The sequence below is a fragment of the Mauremys mutica genome, chromosome 11, assembly GCF_020497125.1.
Source record: "Mauremys mutica isolate MM-2020 ecotype Southern chromosome 11, ASM2049712v1, whole genome shotgun sequence".
NCBI classification, from domain to species: Eukaryota; Metazoa; Chordata; order Testudines; family Geoemydidae; genus Mauremys; species Mauremys mutica.
In genome coordinates, this window is record NC_059082.1 from 12,152,952 (window position 1) to 12,168,639 (window position 15,688).

The 15,688-nt window shown below is 49.3% G+C and overlaps 1 protein-coding gene across 1 annotated transcript in view; it reads right to left on the bottom strand.

Annotated features, from left to right (window-relative positions):
- ST8SIA2 (ST8 alpha-N-acetyl-neuraminide alpha-2,8-sialyltransferase 2) overlaps positions 1–7,221 on the bottom strand; it is a 40,623-nt gene extending 33,402 nt beyond the window's left edge. Inside the window, exon 1 of the mRNA XM_044981246.1 lies at positions 6,902–7,221. Within this exon, the coding sequence (XP_044837181.1) occupies positions 6,902–7,002 (101 nt within the window). The 5' untranslated portion in view covers positions 7,003–7,221. The remainder of the gene's footprint in view (positions 1–6,901) is intronic.
- Between the last annotated feature and the right edge of the window lie 8,467 nt (positions 7,222–15,688).

Sequence of the window (15,688 nt, forward strand, 5' to 3'; positions counted from 1 at the left end):
TACAGCCACCGTGTTATTCCTCATCTATCCCACAGCAGCTCTTTCAATAGTAGCGTTGGCTCTTTTTGGAGCAAAACACCTCTGCCTGATCCCCCCTGTTTGCTCTTCCTTAATCACAGCTGAATTTACACTAATGAAACACCCAGCAAAAGAAGACAAGAAGCAGCCACACAGAGTTCAGAGAGAGACTCGGGTTATTTTGGTTTTTTTAGTTTACTTGGGTAAAAAATCCCCTGAAAACCCTGAGAGAGACTTGGACAGGACTAGAGGAAACATCACTCTAAGAGTGACAGGTGCTTCACCTCTGAGACAGAAGCTGCAGATCAGAGTGCCTGGAAGACCTAAGCAGACCATGAGTGCTCCATGGACCACGGTGAGAGATCCTCTGGGCCAGAAGTGTTATAAATTCAACACATCAAGTTGTCACTCCAGATTTGTCATCACAATCAAGTTAAAGCATACAAACATTCAGCCATCATAACTGACCCCGGAAGCCCCCGCTGTTGTTTCGTCTGCCCTACAACCGCAAACAGAAAACAAAAGCAATGGCAGAGCGCCAGTTAATGCTCAGTGAGCATTCAGAAGCCAGACACAGTCCTGCGGTGGGATCTGAAGCTGGCCAGGCTGAGGATCTGTTGCACTATGAGGGGAACTCTCAACTGAGAACCCTCTGCCACTGAACCGGGAAAGCTGAGTTCCAGACAGTGGTAGCAGACACACGTCTGCATATAAGGAGGCAGTAACGGGGTCCCAGGGTTTAAACATTTTCACCAGCAACACTTCCAACTGAAGAAGTAGCCAAAAGAGAGTACAGACCTGGTAAGTAAGAGTAGAAACCCACACCACTCAAAGGGTGAGGTGCCACGGCGTTCTGCAGCGGCTACAGCTTTCAGAAGCTGGATCAAGGGCAGGGTTACAATAATCCAGCCAGGAGGCGTGGCTGGGAGAGGCCAGCTTTGTGCCTGAGAGGAAAAGCCACAGTGTCCTGGAAATGGGCACTACAGGCTGCTGTTACTCTGTGCACATCCAGATGAAGTGAAGGATTCAATGGGACTTTTAAGTCACACTAACAAAGGGTAGCATGCCATCCTCAATTTTCCAAGCTGGCCAAAAATCACTGGCAACACCCTTCATTTGAAAGAGCAGGATATATTTTCTCTAGCACAGAGGCTGAGAGGCATGCAGTCTGGTCCAGCAGAGAAAGTGTTAATATGTATTAAGCATGACTCAGTGTCAAGGGTGCACCAGGATGGCTTATTGATGAAGTCACCTGGTGTCAGCAAGGGCATGGGCTCTCTTAATGGCTGCGACGGATAATCAGGGATCCCTGCAGAACTGGCTGGGGGGCACTGTCCCTTTAAACTTCACAAAGGGAACCACGTTTTTTACTCTCAGTAACTGACAATAATTATTCTACCAGCCTTTGTCTCTCCCTGCAGTGAGAGGCAGAGGGGCAGGGCAATGATTTCCCACCACGCCACACTGGCTAAGGTGAATCAGAAAACAGCCACGCTCACGTCACGGCTTCCCCAAGGTGTGTTCTAGAGGGACGCCTTACAAGGGAACTTTGCCCTGAGTATTTCAGGGGAAACAAAGGGCACAGCACAGAGGGACCTACAGGAAGGAAGTCTCCACAAGATTCAAGTTCCAGTAGCCTGGAATGAGGCACATCTTTGAAAACTAAGTACCAATTCGAAATGCCAATGCTTCATAAGGGCACCATACCAGAGAGAGGTGAATGGACTTGCCTACCCACAAAAGTTTACTATGCCCGTATAGCCAAAGTGGAACAACCCATCTAATGTGGACACAGGTCTACCACTATAAAGGCATAGTTTATCCACATACAAGGAGGGAAACTATTATTTCACGAAATAAATGATCCGGGGGCCACGGTAATATAACCAATATAACTTGTTGGTACAAATCCCACCCCTAGTGGACATAGTGATACTGCTACAAAAACAGTGCACAGGCCACGAGGAAGAGAAAGAGAGGGATGGGCTGATGGGCCGAGCACAGCGCCGGCAGCGAGTAGTTCTTGAATTCTAAACCTGGCACTGACGCCCTCCGTTTGAATTCTTTGCCTCAGTTTGTCCCCATCTGCAGGAAGGTGGGGCGGCTAATAATATGTGGAGCAGCAAGGAGGACTGCTTGAGAAACAAACAAACCTAGTGACTGGCTTGCCCTGAAACATCTGTCACGCTTCAGTAGCTCCAGCCACCCCTGCTCCTTAGCTCTCACTCTGCAGACTGTGATGCCGAGGACTTCTTGTCCTTGGAAACAGCCTGATTTTTTTGTCACCTGGCCAATTATATTCACACCCTTCACTTTACATTTAATGAGCATTTTATCCATTCGTTCTTTTACTGGGATGCTTGAGACTTCCCAGTGTTTGAGGGTGAGACAAGCAGGTAGTTCCCCTCCCACCCAACCCCCTTCCCATATGAGCCATCTTCTTCTGGACAGGATGCATGGCCCCAGGGCATGTGTAAAAGCGGGCAAGCTGTTCTGCTCCTTAAAATAATCAAGAAGCATGTCTAAGCCAAGGAAAGACAGGAGGGGAATAGAGACAGCCCCGATTTGGTAACTTGGTCCTTCCAGAGGACACATGTCAGACCTGTGCTTTCATTTCAATAGGCCAAGAAAGCTGAACAAAGAGAAAGGAGTGGACTGAGGGCAGAGGAGCGGGGCTGAAACACAACCTGGGGGTTGAAACGTGGGGAGCTGAAATGCAGACCTGGATGCAAATCCAGCTTCCTGCCATCTCGAATTTAGAGCAACTTTGCTCTCAGAGATGCACTAAGAACTGCTGGAAAACTTTGAAACATTCTGTTTCTCTGTGCTGTCCCCCTTCTATTTTGCACATTTGCAGCTAATCTCTCCTCTTCGAATGCATTTAGGGTATGTCTACACTGCAGTGAAACACCTGGAGCTGGCTCATGTCAGCTGACTCGGGCTTGTGGGGCTCGGGCTATGGGGCTGTTTAATTGCTTTGTAGACATTCAAGCTCAGGCTGGAGCTTGGGTTCTGGGATCCTCCCTCCTCAAGGGAGCCTCCTCCCAAGCCCGAATGTTTACACCAGGGGTTCTCAAACGTTTGTACTGGTGACCCCTTTCGCACAGCAAGCCCCTGAGCACAACCCCGCTGCTAAATTAAAAACACATTTTTAACTATTTAAACACTATTGTAAATGCTGGAGGCAAAGCGAGGTTTGGGGGTGGAGGCTGACAGCTCGCCACCCCCATGTAATAACCTTGTGACCCCACCGAGGGGTTGCGACTCCCAGTTGAGAGCCCCGGTCTACACCATAATTCAACAGCCCCATAGCCCAAGCCCTGCGAGCCTGGTCCAGGTCACATGGCCAGCCGTGGGTGTTTAATTGACATGTAGACATACCCATCGTGTCTCCAAAAGATGCTGGAGTCACACAGCCCTGAGTCCGAAAGCCAAGATTATATCCCCAGAACAGGTGCAGAAAAGACAGTAGCAACTTCCCTATAGTGGGAATTGTGGTGGCATCTCGGGGCTCCAATCAGGGATCGGGATCTCTTAGCGCAAGGCCCTGTACAAACATGTAACAAAGAGCCGGTTCCTGCCCTTTAGCATTTACAGTCTAAGGACAACTGTTCAGATGAACCTCCGAGGACCATTCAGTCCTTGGCCGCCTTGCAGGAGCCACCAACAAGGGGGCAGGCAGAGTGTCTGTTTAGTGCCTGGGACTTTCGTGCATAATTACAAACCAGCCTAAATGAGAGATTTTATTTCATTCATTTCATGGAATGAAAACTTCTGCTACTGTTTAGAAGTATATGAACAACTGGGCGGAGACCAGCAAACACATTTCAGAGAGTCCACCACCTGATAACAACTTTCAGTCACTGCCAACCTGTCTGGGATTTGAACTTGGAGGTGTAAGGCTCCATTTTCCATTACAACGTCCCTGATCTCTTCTTATCATCTATAAACAGTTGTGTTCCAGCAGGCTGGTTGTTAGTCTGGACCCTGCTGCCTCTTCTGCACCTGGATTCATATGTAATCCCACCTTTGAGGGCCCATCCGTCTCTCCACAGCAACAAACTCAGATGCCACAGACTGGGGATACGGATCCTTCAGTAACAAGTGTCCAGTTTTCATCCAAATGTACAAAAGAATGAGGTCTGTGTTTGGGGGGGATGAGGATGGAGGGGCACAGGGAATCCCTAATGAAAACTATGACTGATCGGTAATTCCATAAGATGGTTTTCTGCAGAGGTGCCTGCAAGTGTGAACAAGACAGACCCCCAAGGGGGTAGAACAGGGGTCCACAACCTTTGGCATGTGGCTCACCAGGATAAGCCCCCTGGCGGGCCGGGCCGGTTTGTTTACCTGCCGCATCTGCAGGTTTGGCGGATCGCGGCTCCCATTGGCCGCGGTTCACCGCTCCAGGCCAATGGGGGGGCGGCAGGAAGCAGCGGCCAGCACATCCTTGGGCCTGCGCTGCTTCTCGCCACCCCCATTGGCCTGGAGCAGTGAACTGCGGCCAGTGGGAGCTGCAATTGGCTGAACCTGCGGACGTGGCAGGTAAACAAACCAGCCCGGGCCACCTGGCGAGCCGCTTGCCAAAGGTTGCCAACCTCTGGGGTAGAAGCTGGGAGAGAGGGAAGAGGAGAGGTGGAGAAAGACAAAGGGAGAGGAAAACTTGGAGGGGGGATTAGAGCTGACTGATGGGAAGAGAAGCCACCTTTTAAAAACATTACAACAGCTTTATTATTTCATAAGAGCTGCCAAACCAGACCAGAGCAATGGTCCACCTTGGTCAATATCCCTGTCTCTTGGTGACTCAAAGGAAAGTTATTGCCCTCTGTATCCCCTCCTGCCCTAGCACCAGGAAATGCACCCAGTATAATGTAGTAATAAAACCATCAAAGAGTCTTGTGGCACCTTATAGACTAACAGACGTTTTGGAGCATGAGCTTTCATGCATCCGACCAAGTGGGTATTCACCCACGAAAGCTCATGCTCCAATACGTCTATTAGTCTATAAGGTGCCACAGGACTCTTTGCTGCTTTTACAGATCCAGACTAACACGGCTACCCCTCTGATACTAATAAAACCATGAAGGGGAATAATGAATTTATTTTTATGCTGCCAGCGGTGTGCTAGGCACTCTTTGTGCTGGGAAGGGGGAGGGGAAATCTTTCCCTGCTCCTAACAGGAATGAGGGGACCCTTGTCATTTCAGCCTGGATGGTGTTAGTGGGACTCTGATGCATAGAAACCTCAGATCTTTTGCCGCCATGCTGCCTGCAGCAGTGAGTTCTGCAGGTTAACAGAAATCCAGCGCTATTTATAAGGTGCCCCCTCCATCCCCACTCTGTGCCCCCCATAGAATGCTTGGCCTTTTCATGGTTATTATGGGATGGAGTCACACCCAGCGGTCACCTGGCAGAGTCCCCAGGCCAGCAGCTACCAGAGACCCACCCTGCTCACCGCAGGCAGCTGCTAGCCTGGGGCTGGAGTGGAGGAGGGAGGAGCCTTCGGAGCAAGACACAGACGGGTCCAGGGCAGGAGGGAGGGATGGGGGGGAGCGCACAGGGAGTTAATCAGAGAACCCCAGCCCCACCGCGAAACCCCTGCACATTTCACACTGGGCTCTCTCCGCTCCCCTCCCATCCGGACCGGTACCGGCTCCCCCGTCCCCATCCGGACCGGTACCGGTTCCCCCTGTCCCCATCCGGACCAGAACCTGTTCTCCCTGCCCCATCCGGACCGGTACCGGCTCCCCCGTCCCCATCCGGACCGGAACCGGCTCCCCCCATCCCCATCCGGACCGGTACCTGTCCCCCTGTCCCCATCCGGACCGGTACCTGTCCCCCTGTCCCTATCCGGACCGGTACCGGCTCCCCCATCCCCATCCGGACCAGAACCTGCTCCTCCTATCACCTCGGGATGCTACCCGCTCCCCATCCCGCCGGTACCGATGCCGGCTTCCCCCATGGCTAGTCGGGCCGCTACCTGCTCCCCGCGCCCCCTGTTCGCTTCTCAGAGACCCTCGTTCCCCACTTGCTCAGTCCCCGAGAACAGAGAGCGAAACACGCCCCCTTCCCACCTCGGCAAAGGCAAGAGACCCGGAGAGCCAGACAAAGAAACTCTCCTGAACACCCGCCCCTCCTTCCTCTCTCCTCCGTCATCTCCTCCCCCCAGCACCCACCCCGGCACCCCTCTCTTCCCCCCAGCACCCACCCCAGCACCCACCTCTCTCCACCCCCAGCACCCACCCCTCTCCTCCTCCAGCACCCACCCCGGCACCCCTCTCCTCCCCCCAGCACCCACCCCGGCACCCCTCTCCTCCCCCTTGTACCCACCTCTCTCCACCCCCAGCACCCACCCCTCTCCTGCCCCCAGCACCCACCCCGGCACCCCTCTCCTCCCCCCAGCACCCACCTCTCTCCTCCCCCCAGCACCCACCCCGGCACCCCTCTCCTCCCCCTTGTACACACCTCTCCCCACCCCCAGCACCCACCCCTCTCCTGCCCCCAGCACCCACCCCGGCACCCCTCTCCTCGCCCCTGCACCCACCTCTCTCCTCCCCCCAGCACCCACCCCGGAACCCGCTCCTCGCCCCAGCACCCACCTCTCTCCTCCCCCAGCACCCACCCCGGCACCCCTCTCCTCCCTCCAGCACCCACCCCGGCACCCGCTCCTCCCCCCAGCACCCACCTCTCTCCTCCCCCCAGCACCCACCCCAGCACCTCTCCTCCCCCAGCACCCACCCCGGCACCCTGTCCCCTCCAGCACGGAGCACCCCCTTTCCTCCGGGCAGTGGACGCCCCTGCAGACCGCCCAGCACCCAGCTGCGCCACCCGAGCGCCCGTCCCGGAGCCGGCTCCCCGGCGGGGCAGGGCCCGGGGCCGCTTACCCGGTCTCCTCCTCCTCCAGCTCCGAGATGTCCACGAAGATGAGGAAGCCCACGAGCAGGGTGAGCAGCGCCAGCGCCCAGCTCCGGCACGGCAGCTGCATGGCTCCTGGCCGGGGGCGGGGGGCGGCCGGCTGGGGTCCTGGGCGGAACCCCCCGGGAGTGGCAGCAGCTCGGGGGCTCGCCCGAGAAACGCCCCCACCCCCTGCCCGACTCGCCGGCTTCGCCCTTCCCCGCAGCCCGGGGGTGGGCAGGGGCTGCTGGCAGAGCCCGGTCCCCTCTTTGCAAAGGAGCAGGAGAGCGCTTTTCCCACCCTCCCTGCCACTGAGAGAGGGAGGGAAGGAGACAGAGACTGGGAAATGTATCCCCCTCCTCCCTCCCTCCATCCCTCCCCCCCCCTCAAAGTTTGTCTGACACACAGACCAGCACCTGGGGACAGCACTGAGCTCCTGCCTGCACTCCCCTGACACAGACAAGGGCAGGTGGGCAGCGGAAATGCTTTGTAACATCCCCCCCTTCTCAAGTGTGGGACAGATTCACCCACCTCTCATGGCATTGGAGGTGCTGTACCCTGGCATAGCAGAACCTCTGGCCTCTCCATGTGAGATCTGCTCTGTACAGAAGACGGACTAACTTACCCCTGCCTGGGGGGTGTGATGAGCCTTCATTCATTAATGTCTGCTAAGTGGCAGGAGATCCTCAGATGAAAGGCACTCGATTACTTATTATTTGTACTACCCTATCACGGACCAGCACCCCATTGCACAGGGGTCCACATTTTATAGCCCAGCCCTCTAGATGTGTACTGGCAAAAATGCCCATGGAAGTATTTTGCACCTACGAAATGATGTATGCACCAGCCTTCCTGTGTACACAATCTGCACACATAAATATAGGTGTTGGAGGAATTTTTGCAGGACAATTGCTTATGCATGTATTGGAGGGAGTGCCAACTGGTGGCAGGTTTCGGACAAAATATACTATTAATAATGATGATTATTATAATCACATTTATTACAGTAGTGATTGTACCTTTCCCCTTCTTGTATAATGTATACATTAAATGGAGTCCTTTGGGATAAAGAGCACTATATAAACATAAAATAGCTGATTAATTATTAACATTCCTTCTTAGTATTAATATATAACATGGGGAAAATAAGTATTTGAAAAGTGTGATGCTGCTTTTGTAATAATACATTATTGTCCTGGTGTGACTCAATCTCACTAGAGTTACATCAGGGATTAATTTGGCCCATTGTGTTTACCAGCAAAGGAACACAATAGTTTTACTTCCCAGAGACCTAGAGGTGCCTGTCACACAACCAGCCCCAGTAACCTACTGCAAGCTACAGCCAGAATCTTTAGTTTCTATGCTGGAGAGAAATGGCTGCTGGGGTTAGAGCTGCAATGTCTTTCACAGGCAGAGTTGTGATGGGGTGTGTGTGTGAGGGGGGTGGGAGGAGGGAAAGAGGAGGAGGGGTTGGACCAGAGAATGACCCAGGAGGTCCTTGCCTTCCAGCCCTGTTATCTATGAGGCTCTGTTTCCAGGATGGATCCTGCCATGGAGGTAAAGGGCCAGTAATGCAATGGGGTTAGCCAAGGCCAAGCTGGCCTGCTGTGTCCAAACCCAGGCTTGTTGCACTTGATCTAAAGGTTGCTGGACAGAACAGTGAACTATTTGGTGTTACACATGCCACCAAACTGGAGAGGTATGCAGTGGATTATAATGCAGCAGATATGAGAGGCACAGATGGGGGTGGGGGGGGAATAAGGGGAGAGCGAGAGAGACTAATTACATATTTAAACAGCATCTTTAGCCTGAATAGGACGACAATTAAGCAAAACAGGGCTATTAAATGGGGCCACTTGGAGAACTGCCATTTTCTGTTCTACACTCAATTGTGTACTGGTATAGCTATGTCGAGTAGGGGTGTGAGTTTTTTATTAATAGAGAGATTCTGGTACAAATCCTGATGTGGATGCAGTTATATGGGACTAAGGTACACTGATAAAACATGGCATGCACTATAACTGCCCCCACTCTGAGTGCATGTGGAGGGCTGTACCAACATAACTACAGCAGCATAGTTAAAGTGGCACAATTATTTGTGTGTAGCCAGGGGAATATGGGGTGTTCCCCTAGGACTAGATGCCGATATTAAAGAGGCAGCGGAGAGTGGGGCATCTTTTTGTACCTGATGCCCTTTCATAGCCTCCTGTGGGAGCTGGGTTTTTGAAATTGAATATAATTGTAAATAGGGGAAACAAACCATCAGGTACTGTGCATTTATAAGTTAAAATACAGCATAGGCCAGTCCAGTGCAATTACACTGTGCCTCTGTATATACAGAGCATATCCAGTAGATTTAGACTCTGTAAACAGTATTCATAATGGAGCCTAGCAAGACCTTTGGGTTTAATAAGACTTTGTGGTAGTGGAAATAGCTCCATAATTTCCCCTCTGCAGCAATCCAGAAAAAAAAGTCTCGTTTTCCTTTCAATTTCCATTTCCTCGGCTTCTCCGCCCACTGCATCTTGAGGCTCCACAGGAAATGGGCAGCGTGGCCAGCCTCACAAATGGGCCGTAGCGCATGCGGTGAAGAGGGGCTTTGAGAGGGAGGCTGGATAGTATGATGGCTGCCATCTGGGATTCCGAAGAGGAACAGGAGTGCAGCTCTCATCCTGTGAGTCTTAGGAACACCACTTTCCCCGGCTATGCAAATCTCCAGCGGTACAGAAGCTCTGCTCCTCGGGGTCCCCGCCTGCTCCACCCCAGATGGTGCTTCAGTCCCTTCTGTCTGATCCTTCTGTTTAGAGTGTGCCAGCCACATTGGCTAAATACCAGAACAGCCTCCGAGTGGTCTGAGTAGGAGGGCAGGATTCTATGCTCTGCTTATGGCAGGAGTCATATGCCATAGGCTGTCTGTCTGTCTGGGTGAGGACTTCATTAGGGAATGGGGCTTGTTGGCTGGAGAATCATCCCTTCCGCTAAGGAGAGGCTTGTGTAAATAGATGCCTGCTCTGGGTCTTGGTCAGCTGCCACTCAGTCAGTCAATGGGAGCCCTGCTATTGACTGCAATGGAAACAAAAACAAGGCAAGGGATAGCTCAGTGGTTTGAGCATTGGCCTACTAAACCCAGGGTTGTGAGTTCAATCCTTGAGGGGGGCACTTAGGGATCTGGGGCAAAAATCAGTACTTGGTCCTGCTAGTGAAGGCAGGGGGCTGGACTCAATGACCTTTCAAGGTCCCTTCCCATTCTATAAGATAGGTATATCTCCATATATTAGAGGCACACCGTGAGTTGAGTTTGATGCCCTATACCAGGGAGCTCCATAGTTGGGTACTTTCACAGAGAACTCTGCAGAATCTTGTTCTTGGTGCCATTGGCTGCCTTGTGCCTATTGATGGAGTGTTCTTGGAGCTCTGCAGAGGGAAAGACCATTCTGTAGGTGGGCAGGCATTGGCTATGAGGACCAGGACATTGAATTGGATCCAGTATTGGAGAGGGAGCTAATATCCTGGGTGAAGGATGGTGTCTGGCTCCCTGGATTCCCATGGGGTTCAGGAGCCAGCCAATTTACTGACTTGTTTTGTAACTGATTAACATAGTCACATAATGTCACATAACTCCATGTAGCTGTGACATAAATCTGGGGAACTTACTGCATCAGTTAGATGTAAGTACAGCAGCCTTGAATACAGGCACAAAATCAGTAGAACAGATGCAGACCATAGTACAGTATATTTCAGCCTGCACACAGTCCTTCTGGAGGAGTCTGAGACTCTCCCATAAAGGATGTTGCAAGATTTGGGTTTAACACGCCCTATGTTGAAGATATGCTATTTATCCCAAAGTGTGTCACAAACAATGGGCCTGATTCTGCAGCTCTTAGTCACACTGTATATTGAAGCCACTGGGACTACTCGCCCACTTAAAATTAAGCAGGTGCACAAATGTGGCAGGATTGGAATCCATAAACTGTCAGGGCCTCAATTTTATATCTCCTCTACAAGACAGGTTGCAGAAAGATTAGCACAAACTGTGGAAAACAGTCCGTAAAGGAAGAGTAATATGTTCTGAAATAGAATAAAAGACTATTATATCATCTTGCCTCTGGTAATTTGGAGAATAATTCTCCACTCCTAGAATTCTGCACTAAATAAAATTGGGTGTACTAAAAAAAATACAATCTTTGCGTAGTGGCAAAAGCAACTTCTTTATTCAATGTTTCATTTGCTGCTTTGAAGGTAAGGAAAAGGAAGGAAAGACACTTTTACATTTCCTTTTGACCTTTTATAAATATCAGTTTGCATTAACCAAATTCCCATACAATAGCTCCAAGGATTCAAGAAATAACAGTTAACTCTCTAGGGACCTTAACCGACAACTTGAGGAGAGATGTTGGTTTTAAATACGTAGAACTTCTGCTCTCTCTACACAGCTGTGTCTTTCACATCTGCATTCCAAATCCAAGTCTTTAACCTGAGCAGGAGTCACCAAGCAGTGGCATCCTGAACTGGCAGGGGAGGGACAGACAAAATGATCTAATAGTGTCTTCTGCAATATGATGAATGATAAGTCCTTGTGCAGTGAGACCTTTCTCCTTCAAATTTGCAAAGCTGTAAAATGCACATAACCTTTATCATAGCTGTCAACCCCAAATGAACAAAGTTTACAGTCCATTTTATACAGCTAAACAGTGTGGTGACGTGACAAACAGGCATGACAAATGGAAGCCTATATTAACCAGGACCACAACCTTTCATAGCCTCATTATCAACACTATAACCTGCCTCCAGGTGCTTCCTCCAGTAAAAGCCTCAGGCCTTCTGAATAAGTGAAACATCTCCCACAGGGCAGGAAGTGTCTGTTCCTCCCCAACAAATTCATTAGCAGGAAGCAGCAGTGCAGATTTGGCAGGGTTCAGTGTCCCCAATCTTCTCCCGAAGGCTCTTGTCATATATAGCAGAGCCCACTTCTGCATAAACCCCGCGCTTGCGGAAAGAATCCATTGCATCTTTGGTCGGTGAATGGATCCACACCTAATCATGCCTAAGCAGCCTTCCAGTGAGCAGGGCAAGGCACCGGGAACCAGGAGACCTAGGTTCTTTTCCCAGAACTGTTTGACTTTGGACAAAGTCACTCAAACTGTGCCTCAGTTTAACTATATGCAAAACAACACTTACCCACCTCACAGAGATACTGTGCTGCTTGCAAAGTGCTTTGAGATCATTGGATGACTTGGCTCATGGGTCTAGAAGTAGGTTCTTCACTTAAGAGGCAAGACATATCGAGCCAGATTCTCAGCTGGGGTAATCTGATGCAGGTTAAAATCAAGGGAACTGGGTTGATTTATTCCAGATTAGGATCTGGCCCTCTACATTCCATTTTTGGATGAACCACCCAAGAGAGGAATATTTATACCTGGTTCAGTGGGCTGGAGCAAATGATCCTCACTGTCTTGGGATGGAGAGTGTAAAATATCAACACACTCCTCTTCCCAGTGTTTATTGTTCTCAGGAGTCGACCTCTGCCATATTCTCTACACCTAGAGCTGTGCAACAGCAGAGAAGATCCTCATTGGCACAAAATAAATGGAGAGCGCAGAATTAAATTGTATTAATTTCAAGCTCTATTAGGATTTTCTGGAAGTAAAAATCAATAGCAAAGGACGGAATCAGTAGGGAACGTGACCTGATTTTCCCAGCCTCTGAGAGGGAATTGTAAACAATGAAGAGACAACAAAATACACAACTATAAAAATGTACTAATTTCTCTGATGGGGAAAAAGAGAAAATAAAAAGCCTGCATAAACAGCCACTTGACTGTTGTTTGGCATGAATGTCCAAAACAGATAATTGTCCATTATTCTCCTTTGTTTTTTCTCTCCTATAGGAAATTGCAAAATGGGGTGATCCATCCCAACATTTCATCATGTACAACTCACTGTTGTCAGAGCAAAATGTTTGATATAAAACAAGAATAATCTTTCTTTTCATTATTTTGTTTCTTTTCGGCCAGCTAAACTGTTTTAGATGAATAAAAACACTATGTTGCAATGATATTGATAATTTGCATGTGAAAAGCTTTCCACCTGGTAACAAAAACAATTGTTTCAGTTGTGCCACCACTAGTCACAAGAGATAAGGTCCGTCCTCCTCCCCCTCAATTAGGCACACACAAAAAACTGAAAAGGTAGAAAACGTGTGACAATTGTTGTACCTTCTGTTATCTGAGACTGATGCTAATGTAGTGATATTTCCAAATGCATCTGCACAGCTGGCACTGTACCCAATCCATTATAGTCTGGCAGTTTATGCGTCTCTAATAGGGCACCTCCAATTTGGGAAGGTGGAACATATTTGAGTACTGTCGGATGTCAAGTTTTTAAATGCAGCGTTAATGGCATTTGGCTGAAATCCCCAGATTTGCATTGCCCCTCTTTGTTGCTGTCATGCTTTGGTGGATTATCCATTATAACCACCAGGTGGCAGTGTGTGTGTGTAGTGGGCGGGGAGCATTCTCTCAAGGGGGCCATGAACTTGGGAATGTTTTGATCATGCTTGATGAGCACAGGGTCACAGAGGTGCCCAAGGCAGTGAGAAAGAGAAGGAAACAAGTGGGAGGAGGCTTTAACTTTAAAGAATGTTGGTTCTTGCTGCGTTTTCATCGACCCTTGTAAACCTCCACAGCCAAAGGGAGCAAATCCACTAAGTTCAAACCCAGTGTCAGCTCCACAGGCTCACGGAAGCAGTCAAAGAGTTCCCTAGAAATTTGCATTTGCAAATTTTCCTTCCATAGAGCTAAAACAAAGGAGCCTTTCATCGATCATGTTGCTGTAGAAAAAGCACAAGAGTTACCTGTTCTATTCCCTGCTTACCCTGAGCCTACACACTTCAGCCTTATTCTTGTCTATGGCTTTGTCTACACTACAGAGTTTTGTGGCCAAAAACTGCCTTTTGGCGACAAACAGTGAGAGCGTACACACTGCAATGTGCCTTTTGTCCGGAAAAATGCCCGGTTTCGGCCACAAAAAACCTCCACCCCAATGAGAGACTTTTTTCTTTCCCCTGCCTTTATTGTCGACAAAGAGCCAGTGTAGACACTGCTGTTTGTTTTGTCGACGGAATTGGCTTCTGCCAGTATCCCACAATGCCTGCCCCGATCGCTCTGCTCAGAGTTTTGATCTCTGCAGGCATGCGCCTCTCCCCTTTCAAAGCTGCGGGAAGTATCTGACAGCTGAGGGTGCTGCTCCGTTTGGGGAACAAAGAGAAAATCATTGGAATGCTCTTGTTCTGCCCTGCACAGTGGCAAGCAGATTGCTGTCATAGGGAGGGCGGGAGAAGAGACTGCTGGGCTGCTTTGACATTCCTCAGCACGGAGAGTTCCCAGAGCTACTCATGATGCTGCTCCTGGCAGCTGAGGAGGCTGTGGGAGAACTTGGAAGGAATCCTCCCAAGATGCACAGGGATCAGCTCTGCCTTCCCACAACACGGCACCGTGGGATACATACCCACCATGCATTGCTCACACTGTTGATGATGGTGCCCACAATGCGGACATGATCTGTCCACAGAGGGAGCAAGTGTGAACACCCTTTGGCGATTTTTGTTTTGTCGCCTTTTGGGTGTCAACATTAAGTTTTGTCGACAAAACTTGGTAGTGTAGACAAAGCCTATGTTACAACTGGAGGTGTGACTGTCCCTCATGTAGGTGCAGAGTTGTACACATTGAGTGGGCTAGCCTGCTGATTTAGAAGTAAAACTCATTCATAAGAGCAATAACATATTGGCAACTTGCACGATAATGAAATCGGGCTAAACAAGACCATATTTTCAATTAATCGGACTGGATTGTGTGTATGCGTGTGTGTGTATAACACTTATATTTTCTATAGACAACCTATAGTGATTCAAATTTAACAACACTTTGCACAAAATAAGCCCCAATTGGTTATTATTTCTCCTTTACACTGATAGCTTTAAAGTGACTAGTTAACATAGAAGGGCTTCAGATATAAAATTCAGACCTGGATTTCGTCCTCATCCCAGTTCAGAGCTGTTAAGATGTGATATTCCTCTTTGGCTTAATACTGTAATAAACCCTAATCATGATGTTTATGTCTGAGTTTCAGGGGCATTTTGGGATTTGAAGTTCTGATTCTGGCCTTTCTCTGCTAGAAAGATTACAGTAGTTCCTGAATTTGGCAGAAACTCAGTCACTCTTTACAGCTGTGTTGAAAACCAGGTCAGAAAACCTGACCTATAAGGAAAGATTTAAAAAACCTGCACATCTTTAGTCTTGAGAAAGACTAAGGGGGAGACCTCAGAACAATCACTTATGGCCAGATTTTCAAAAGAGTTTAGTATGTTGGATGCACGTAAGTCACAAAGGGAGCGGTCGGGGCCAGGTGCGTTTGAAAATCCTACTGTCATTCAGGTGCCTAAATGGGAGCTGAGATAATTTTGAATATCTGGCTCCGCCGTGGTACTGAGCCCCTGAAAACCTACTCTTTTGAACACCTGGTCTGTAGGTGTAGATGTCTACATTACCAGAGAATCAAACTTAAATTCAGGTAATATCTAAATCTGATTGTACTATGGTATTAGATCATTAGGGTCTTTTGTGGTCAGAAGTATGAATGATCGATCTTCTGCTGGATTAAGCCTCGTACACAGAGATACCATCAGAAGGGAGCAATCGAAAGTAACATTCATGGCAGGTTTAAGTGATCTGCACAAATACAGAGGGGAGGGTGTGAGAGGGAGAAAGAAGGAGACTTCCT